Source organism: Aedes albopictus, chromosome 3 (assembly GCF_035046485.1).
Source record: "Aedes albopictus strain Foshan chromosome 3, AalbF5, whole genome shotgun sequence".
Lineage (NCBI taxonomy): Eukaryota > Metazoa > Arthropoda > Insecta > Diptera > Culicidae > Aedes > Aedes albopictus.
The window spans coordinates 166,945,382-166,955,341 of record NC_085138.1 but is presented as its reverse complement, the minus strand read 5'-3'; the positions used below and the strand labels follow the sequence as shown (position 1 = coordinate 166,955,341).

Genomic DNA, 9,960 nt, shown 5'->3' with positions numbered 1-9,960 from the left:
CAGCTTATAATGCACCGATTGATCTCAAATTTTGTTTAGACTATCACAGTAACTTGAAATATGATTAAAAAAAGACAAAAATAATGAGCAAAACTTTTTAAGGGCGATCGAGGAAATATCCGCCTTTGCTCTGTTGCTACCAAGATGGTATTCTCAGATTCTACTTCATATTATGGAACAAAAACTTATTATTGTGTATGCTCACTTGCAGTGTATATGCTGATTGTTTTTCAGCCTCTTCTGTGCGATTGAATTCTAGATTACCATCTTTAAAATCGCGAGGCAAATGGTTAGAAAGAGAAGGAAGATGAGAAAATTAACATGGCGTCCCGTATCACCTTAATATATCGCAAAACACCAATTTCAATTGCGATTTTTTAATCATTTTGTAAACGGTTTGTTAAAAAAGTTGCGTGTTTTGGTAGACTGATCAACTTTGCAGAAACACGGATTTGTCTGAATATAAAAATTTCAGAATTATTCCAAAATTATTTTTTTTCGTTTTTTTTTCGAAATGAGATAACGTTTAAAATCTTAAATGGAGTAGTCTAATTTCTCAAGTTGCATTTCAAGCTACTAAGAGTATCCAGATAAAATTTAGCATTCTATCGAATTGTACTTTTATTCTGTCTTGTACTACAGGAACTTTTTAGGAAGATTTTTGAGCAAAGAACCTTAGAGCCGAGAAGAACGCTCTGACGACTCGTGATTTGTACTATGAGTTGCTCTGAGTAGCTATCAGTGTACTTCCACAAAAATTGCATTCAGTCGTTTCAAGGATTCATTAATTCATTAATTCTTTTCAGTGTTCCATTATGGGTTTCTTCAAACATTCCACCTTCTGAAAACTCACCGAATATTTATCCTAGAATTCTTCAAAAAGTCTGCAAGATTATTCCAGGGATTCTTTCAAGGATTCTCCCAGAAATTCCTCATCTCAAGACATTCCTTTGTGAGTTTTCTCAAGAAAATCCATCCGAAGATTTCGCTGAAAGTCCCTCAAAAATATACGTCTGAAATTTCTCTTGATGGGTTTAATCACCGTTAACGAGTATATCTCTTTATTGTTGATATTTCTCGGTGAACGAATAAAACAAACTTGTTTTTTGCGTGACGTTTCGGCCTAATCACATTTCGGCCATCTTCAGACGCCTAAAATTTTATTACAAAAAACACGAAATTAAAACATTAACATAACACAATTTTTCATTTAACATTTTTTCACCCCACAACTCACAATTTGATCGCCGCAGCTGATGCTACCTCCTATCCAGCTGGGAGATCACGTACCACTGTCTAGTAGGGTACTTTGCGGTTGTGGTGCGCGTCCTCTCTCGTTTCCTCTTCGTCGTCTATCGTTGTTCGTCACTTGTCGCAGCTTAAACACTAACGCATTGTAGTTCGTGTTGAACAATCCACACTCACGCTGGAGGTTCACTGTATTAGCTTCCCCTGCCAGCTTGATGTGGAATGTCTCCGCGACTACTCTGCTCTCCTGGTCGGCGATTCGTTCAATTATTTTCGTCTCGTCAAAATTAAACACATGGCCGTCACATAGCGTGTGGTGCGTTAATCCAGTCCTGTTGTCTTTCCGTTTTACGTCATTTTTGTGCTCGTTGATCCGCGTGTCCAGTTTTCTCCCCGTCTGTCCGATGTACACCTTTCCATCCCCTGTTCCACAAGGTACCGAATACACCACATTTTTATGTTGTCCTGGTGGGATCGGGTCCTTGAGTTTAGCGAAAATCTCATTTTTCAATTTCGATTTTGCTTTCACCGCCAATGTTATGCCCTGTTCCTTGAGGATTTTTTGCAACTTTTCACTCAGGCATGGGACATATGGCGTGGGAATGTACTTCGTTTCGTCCACCTCCTTGTCGTTCTGCAGTTCGTTGTAGTGCTTGTGTACCCTCTGTTTCAAGACATTCTGAATGAACCAGTTAGGGTAATTGTTACACTTCAGCATTTCCTTCACCGTACTGATGGCCGAAGGGCGGTGCTGTGCATCAGTCAACTTGATAGCCCTATCCACTAGGGCAATCGCAGTGTTGCGTTTGTGGGAGTACGGACTTTCCGAAATGAAATCCAGATACCGTCCCTTCGTCTGTTTTGGTAGCCACGTTTTCTCAAGGATTCCTTCTTTTCTCGTTACCATGATATCTAGAAACTTGATTTGCTCTTGTTCCTCTTTCTCCACAGTAAACTGCAGCCTATCATGGAAGTCATTGAAAATCTCCAAGATTCGATCAACGTGTTCCCTCCGTGCAACGCAAAAACAGTCATCCACATACCGCCTGTATATCACCATATCGAGTTGTTCTGCACTCACCCGCTGTATGCTCTCCTGTTCCAAACGCTCCATAACGATGTTCGCTATAACCGGAGACAGCGGTGATCCCATCGGTACTCCGAAGGTTTGTGTGTAGGTAACTCCTCGATAGTTGAAAAACGTAGAGTCTAAGACTAATCTTGTTGCATCCAAGAAACTTCGCTTGTCAATCTTCGTATACCTTGCTACCTCGCTCCACCTTGCCTCGATACACTCCATCGCGTACTGCACCGGGACATTGGTATACAGCGATTTCACATCCAATGAAAACAGCATGTGCTCCTCGGGGATCTGCATTCCTGTTATCTGTTGTGCAAACTCAAAACTGTTTTTTACGTGGTGTTCTGTTTTTCCAACAACATTTTTCAGGACTCCTGCCAGATATTGGGCCATCTGGTAGGTGGCGGATCCGATCGTCGAAACTACTGGCCTCAACGGTCTGCCCTCCTTGTGCAACTTCGGAAGGCCATAGATTCTGGGAGGGTTACAGCTCGAAATTTTCATTTTCCGGTGTTCGCTCTTCTCTATGCATTTCTGATCCAACCATCCGTCAACCGTCGCATTTATCTTCCTCATAATCCTATTGGAAGGATCAGCTCGTAGTTTCCGGTATGTGTCTTCATCGTTGAGCAGTTCCATCATTTTAGCGTGATATTCTTCTGCTTCAATTATGACGGTCTTGTTGCCCTTATCTGCTTTTGTTATGAGCAGATTCGGGTTTTCCTCCAAGAAACGCCTGCTTGCTGCTATATCCTTCTCAATCCACTCCAACTTCCCGTGTCTAGGTTGTCGGACATAGTTGATATGATTCGTAATTGCCGACGCAACCTCCCCGCGAATCTCGTCAGCATTCTCTTTGAATCGAATCCCCTTTTCAATACCGGCTACTATTTCAACATACGGCATTTTTTTCTTATTCTGTACGTTGAAATTCGGACCCAGCGAAAGGGTTCGTTGTAAGAAGTCCGGGATTCGGGTGTCGGTCGTGTTTTCAACCCATTCTTCTTCGATGTTCATTTCGGCTATCCGCTGATTTTTCATCCTCTCTATCTTTCTCTCTCCTCTCCTTTTCGACTCTTCGTGTACGGAACGGCTCTTCTTCTCCACCATTTTCTTCACTGCAACTACATCTTCCCTCTCGAACGCTGTTTCGATCTTTCCGAAGAGGTGCGCTTTGTTCTTCTGCAACTCCGCGATTGATCTTTTCACATCGGCAACCATGACACTGAGGATTCGGATCTTCTGTTTGAACATCAGTTTATCCAATTCCTCCCTGGACCGGCCGCTACCGAGCTGGATGTGGATTTTGTAGTTGAGGCACTTCGGGATCACTTTACACCGTCTACAGTTGAGTAGGAATTTCATCCTGTTGTTGTCCTTGGCCAGGTTCGTTGCCGTTCTTTGGAATCTCCTCAGCAGCAATTCACCGTTAGGGCCATATTTATTCCGAATTGCTTGTACAGCACCCATTTTCCCTTCCTTGATCAAAACGACTTTACTTGATGGGTTTAATCACCGTTAACGAGTATATCTCTTTATTGTTGATATTTCTCGGTGAACGAATAAAACAGTCGCGGAGACATTCCACATCAAGCTGGCAGGGGAAGCTAATACAGTGAACCTCCAGCGTGAGTGTGGATTGTTCAACACGAACTACAATGCGTTAGTGTTTAAGCTGCGACAAGTGACGAACAACGATAGACGACGAAGAGGAAACGAGAGAGGACGCGCACCACAACCGCAAAGTACCCTACTAGACAGTGGTACGTGATCTCCCAGCTGGATAGGAGGTAGCATCAGCTGCGGCGATCAAATTGTGAGTTGTGGGGTGAAAAAATGTTAAATGAAAAATTGTGTTATGTTAATGTTTTAATTTCGTGTTTTTTGTAATAAAATTTTAGGCGTCTGAAGATGGCCGAAATGTGATTAGGCCGAAACGTCACGCAAAAAACAAGTTTGTTTTATTCGTTCACCGAGAAATATCAACAATAAAGAGATATAGTCTGAAATTTCTGTTCCTTCAGGTTCCTCAATGATCCTTTTACAAATTCTTCCGGAAAATTTTCCAAACTTTCCCCTTTTCCAAAGATTCCTCTCAACATTTTGCGATGACTTCTTCAAAATTGTCTGAGAATTCCCCTAAAAATTTATGCAAAAAAACCTCCATTAATTGCTCCGAGGAATTGAGCTTGAGCTTAAGCTTGATTGATCGCACTTAGATGCTACTTCAGTATCACCAGACCAGCTACACTCACACAATGAACTAATAAGACATGTGCCGGGGACCAGGCTTGTCCGCACTCAGCGCATGAAAATTCTGCTCTTTTCATTTACATCCCCTAAACCATCGTATTTATTCAATCTTTCTATCTTACCTGATAGAAGGATGTTGGAATATCCTAAATGTCATTTAGAACTGTCAAAAAATTGCACCGCAGTGCCACACTGTGCGCGCAAAGAGAATTTCACCCGGGTGAATTCACCCCAGTGAATTTCTCTTTGCACGCTCAGTGCGGCACTGCGGTGCGATTTTTTGACAGTTCGAAATGACATTTAGGATATTCAAACATCCTTCTATCAGGTCAAATAGGAAGATTGGATTGATACGATGGTTTTGGTGGTGTAAATCAAAAGAGCAGAATTTTCATGCGCTGAGTGCGGACAAGCCTGCCGGGGACTACTACCAGTCATTTTCAGTTTGTGAGTTGTGGTGATCTGCATGGAACTCTCCCAAAAATTCCACCTGGTATTTTAGACGATTACATTAAGAATTCTTATGATGTTCTGTCAAACATACTTCCAGAATAAAGTTCCAAGATTCTAATTAAAATTCCCAATAAAGCTTGCTTATTTGCAGTGTTTTTGTGGGAGTTTTTTTATCTCTCTCTAGAAATTCCTCAATCAAGTTTTGATTCTCTGAAGGACCCTTTTAAAATTTATTTGGGAAGGATTTTATGAAAAATGAAAAATGCCACTAAACCATTACATTCATTTTTCATGCTTCATTTCTGCACGTCGCTCTTCTTGTAGTCCTTTAGAGCTGCTTTTGTGAGATTAAACATGAATAGAAAAAGCCAATCACATTACTTGATACACTAGCTTCTGAATTTTCAACTCAAACGTGAGCACTTCATCATTTCATATAAGTGTAGAATTAGCTCCTAAGTTAAAATACACATTAATACAAACAAAAAAAAAAACATTTCATCTGAGAACTGTTTATTCTAACGAAGAGCATTTATTTTTTAAAGATTTTGTTTTTCAATTTTTCTTTAGGAACTTTTTTTATCTGTATTAACGAGAGTTTTAGCCCTAGGCTAGTTCATCTCGGGACCCACGCTCTACTTCCCTTCCGAAGGAAGAACTCACATTTTGTGAGTTTGTCGGGAGTGGGATTCGATCCCAGGTCCTCGGCGTGATAGTCAAGTGTTCTAACCATCACACCAGGTCCGCTCATCTGACTTGTCATTTTATTCTTTCCTTATTTTCCCAAAGATCTTTTTGAGAAAGCTTATTGTGCAGCCTTCTAAAAAATTTCGAAGAGGTTTGTTTAGAAAATTGCTACCAGTACTTCTTTAGAATTTTTTCCAAAGGCTTCAGAAGTTTCACTCATTTTTTTTTATGTCTTTTGAAATTTCTATGAGATTTTTCCATGAATTTCTTAAGGAATATTCCATATGGAGTTCCCCCAAGGGGATACTAATTCTTCTTCTGCTTCTGTATGGCTCTACGATCCCACTGGAACTTGGCCTGCCTCTTTTCAACTTAGTGTTCTTTGAGCACTTCCACAGTTGTTAATTGAAGGGCTTTCTTTGCCTGCCATTGCATGAATTTTTGTATATTGTAAGGCAAGCACAATGATACACTATGCTCAGGGAGTCGAGAAAATTTTCCCGACCAAAGGGATACTTACATACTTCTTAAACAATTCCTTCAGGTGTTAATTTCTTAATTTTCTTTGGCTAACCAAGCCATGTCAAAGCATTTTCAACAGTGTTCCTTCAGGTGTTCCTCCAACGATTTCTCGAGTAATTCTTCCAAGGATGTATAATTTCAGGGACCCCACTGAGGAATCTTCCAAAGAATGCGAAATTTCAAAGAATTCTTCCGAGTTTTACCTATGGATTCCTCCAAATTTCTCCAAAAACTCCTCTAGAAATGTCATCGTTTTTTTGTTATTTTATTTTTTTCACAATTTCCTCATCAGAGGTATGTATATCCGAGAACTACTCCTGAAATTCCCACCAGGATTTCTAAACCAATTTTTTTTCGATGATTCCTCCACTGCAAAGATGTTTCCATCCCTCCGAATTGTTTTATGGATAGTCACAGAAGTTCCTGCAGGTCCATAGGTTGATTAATTTCTCCGAAAATTCGTCCGAAGATTCCTCTGAAAGCTCCCCAAAAGATTCTGTTGGAAATCTCTGCGAAGGGTTACTCAATGATTCCTCCCGAAATTCTTCCAGGAAATATCCCAAACATTCCTCTAAAAAGTTGTAAGAGTATTCCTCTTTGTGGCCTCCTTCAGAATTCTATGAAATAACCACGATAAATGCATGCAAAAAATCCTCCACAAATTTCACTGAGAAATCCTCAAGAAATTCCTTCCATTTCTTCAGAAATTTTTACGAGAATTCTTTTTGAAATTGCTCCTTCTGAAGATTCCTTCAGAAATCATTCCAGAAACCCCTCCGAGAATCCTGAAACAAATGTAATTTTCTCCAGAACCTTCCTCTTGGCGTAACGTCACAACTGCGAAAAGGCTTGCTTCTCAGCTCTCTCCATAGCTATTTACAAAGAACTTTCTCTGCGAATGAGCATTTTACATTCATATATCTTTTGACGGGCACAAAGGAGCTCAGGAAATCACTAGTCAAGGAAATTTCCGTTACAAAAAGTTTTAGAAATTTCTTAAAGTCCAAAAGTCTAGCTTTTGGAAATACGGCGAAATTGGAAGCATTTCCTCATTTAAGTTTTTGATTTTTCATTAAATAACGAAGCAATTTTTTTAAAATCCATGCAGAGTATGCATCAATCTATCTTCTGATTTTTTTTTGTGGTGGAAAATGTTTTCCATTTTTGCAAAACCCATTTTTTGTGAAATTTTGTTCAAAAATGGTTTTTGCAAAAACGAAAAACATTTTCCATCAGGAAAAATTTCAGGAGAAAACTTGATCCATACGCTACATGTGTACGAAACCCGATTTTGAAAATATTGCTTCGCTATTTAATAAAAAATCAAAAACCAAAAAGCGAAGAAATGCTTCTAGTTTCACCTTGAGTAAAACTTCCACTCGGCTGGTTAAGCCGCAAAAATCGATAATTAATAAATTAATTATCTATGGAAAAATAACGAATTTATTTTTTGTTTTGATTTCCTGAAAGACTTAATATAAAAAAAATATTTGCGAAGGATGTTATGAAAAAATGCCACAAGAACTTACATCTAGAAAGTAAGTATTCATTTGTTAGAATTCAGTCTCAGTGACTTCTACACAACAAAAACCTGCGCCGCCGTCACACTTATGTGACAAGCGTGTCACTTGGGTAACTATTTCCAACAAGAAAAGGTCGGACTTTAGATTAAAAACCAACTGAATTTTCATGAATCGGAGCTTTTTGACATTTAGTGACCATTTGACCACAACTGTTGCCATATTCAGGGTAATCCGGTTTGGCTAAAATATAAACGACTCATAAAAAAAAGTTATCAAAATCAGAAATTGTCAATTCCAGAAAGAAGTAGGGGTGTGAGCAATAATAAACTACAAAATTTCCATAAACAAATTAAAAAGAACATAAATAAATTAAAATTTCCCATAAATAACTGATTTTCGAGCAATAGAAAATGTCGGAATTCCCACAAATAAATCATTAATTGCAATAAAAAACTGTGTTTGTATGCATGGTTTTTGCTATGATGACTAGTTTCTCAGGAAGTAAGCCACGGTTGAGAGAAACAAATACAAAAAAAGAAAAACATTTCAATATTCTGTACGCAATTGCCATTTCAAAAGGTTTTCCAGAAACTAGCCCCGTGCGCAAAACAAGCATAATTTGGAAAGATTTTTTCCAGGAGCTCTTGTAAAGATTCCTCAAGGAACTCTTCCAAGTATTCCTTTGAAAATTCTTCCTAAAATTCCTTCAGGAATTATACCAAGATTTCCTCCAGAAAATCTTCCAATGAATTCCAGGAATTCTTGAGGGATTTTCAGAGATATACGAGCCGGAAAAGTCTCTTTGATAAAGATAAATAAATAATAATAATAGGGCTTTTTCTTGGACTATTCGGAAGGATTCCTGCAGGAGTTTTCCCAACGATTGCTCCAGAAATTCTTTCAATGAATTCTCGAAGATTTTTCGGAACATTCTTCCATTAGTTGTTTTAAAGATACATCCAGGAATTCTTTCAAGGATTCATCCCGGAATTCTTTTAAAAATTCCAGGAGTTTTCGTAGGATTTCCAAGGATTTTTTTCCAAAAAAATCTCCAGGACTTTTCCAAGGATTCCTTTAGGAATTCTTCCAAGGATTTCTCCGAGAATTCTTCCAAGGTTTCCTAAAGTAGTTCTTCCAAAGATTCTTTCTAGTCTAGTCTAGTCTAGTCTACACATACACAGCCATTCATTGAAAGAATCCTGGAAAATGATAGAATCGACTACTTCTACCATTTTTCTTGTCATTATCAATACTTGCAAGACATCGGAGATGTATTACAAGTATTGAAGCGGCCAGGCCTACTGTGCAGCGTTATTGAATACAATTGAACAGAACTATGGAACGGCGACATCTCGTCAGCCGCTTCGTATCGTATGTGTAATAAATGTGAAGCAAAAACGTTGGGAGTGATGTTGCTAAGAAAGTTAATGCCACTCCGTTGGGGCCCCTCTTCTTCCTGGGATGGGGCAAAGGTATTTTTGCTGTGAATCCCTTATGTCCTGGCTCGAAAGCCTAGGTTTAAGCACCATTGCTCGCTCTCTGAAACGTGAAGAAAATATAACGATCCCTTCCCCGACTGGATTTAATACCCTGTATTATTAACCAGCAAAAAGAATACATTACACACCACACCTTGCGCTGTCCATTTTTTTTTTCGTGGACTAGCGTGATGCGCATAAGGTCCAATTGATCGTGCGCAGGCGGCACCGCATTATATATACAGAAAATAAAATGCAACATCTACGCCATCTACTGTTATTATACTGCCGATTAATTTACGATTGTGATAAATTTAACGGATCAAATCAGAACGAACTCACCAAATTAACTTGATTGATGTGATGTCTCCCTTGGCATACGAAGCAACCGAGAAGTCCAGCACATTCCGCTCGTTCAATTCCTCCAGCACGATACGTTTAAGTTTGGTGGCGGCATGCTGCGGTGTATTACGCAATGCTTCCGATCGGGCCACACTGGTGCTACTCGAAGACATCTGGAAGATGGGTGTCGGGCTTCCGGGAGTGATGTTCTAACGGACTTCCTCGGACGACAGCCGCTTGTGCAGCAAAATCTTGATGACAAGCAGATCCTGCTTTTCCTGGAGCTCTGGTTGCGGAGGCGCTCGATTTCGTCCAGGCTTGGCGCTGCCTTTCAGCATTCAAGGTTTTGGCACTGCCCATTTCCAATTTTCTA

General features: G+C 39.6%; 2 protein-coding genes across 2 annotated transcripts; both read right to left on the bottom strand.

The window, feature by feature from the left end:
- Positions 1 to 1,023: 1,023 nt before the first annotated feature.
- LOC134290009 (uncharacterized) lies at positions 1,024 to 2,666 on the bottom strand. Its single transcript, XM_062856927.1, has 2 exons — positions 1,238 to 2,666; positions 1,024 to 1,152 (listed from the first exon to the last, which is right to left on the bottom strand). Exon 1 carries the CDS (start codon positions 2,624 to 2,626, stop codon positions 1,283 to 1,285), a length of 1,344 nt encoding a protein of 447 aa, XP_062712911.1. The 5' UTR covers positions 2,627 to 2,666; the 3' UTR covers positions 1,024 to 1,152; positions 1,238 to 1,282.
- LOC134290437 (uncharacterized) lies at positions 2,649 to 9,760 on the bottom strand. The gene is made up of 3 exons (XM_062857582.1): positions 9,588 to 9,760; positions 2,708 to 3,827; positions 2,649 to 2,654 (listed from the first exon to the last, which is right to left on the bottom strand). The coding sequence occupies exons 1-3, from the start codon at positions 9,758 to 9,760 to the stop codon at positions 2,649 to 2,651; spliced, it is 1,299 nt and encodes a 432-aa protein (XP_062713566.1).
- Positions 9,761 to 9,960: the final 200 nt, after the last annotated feature.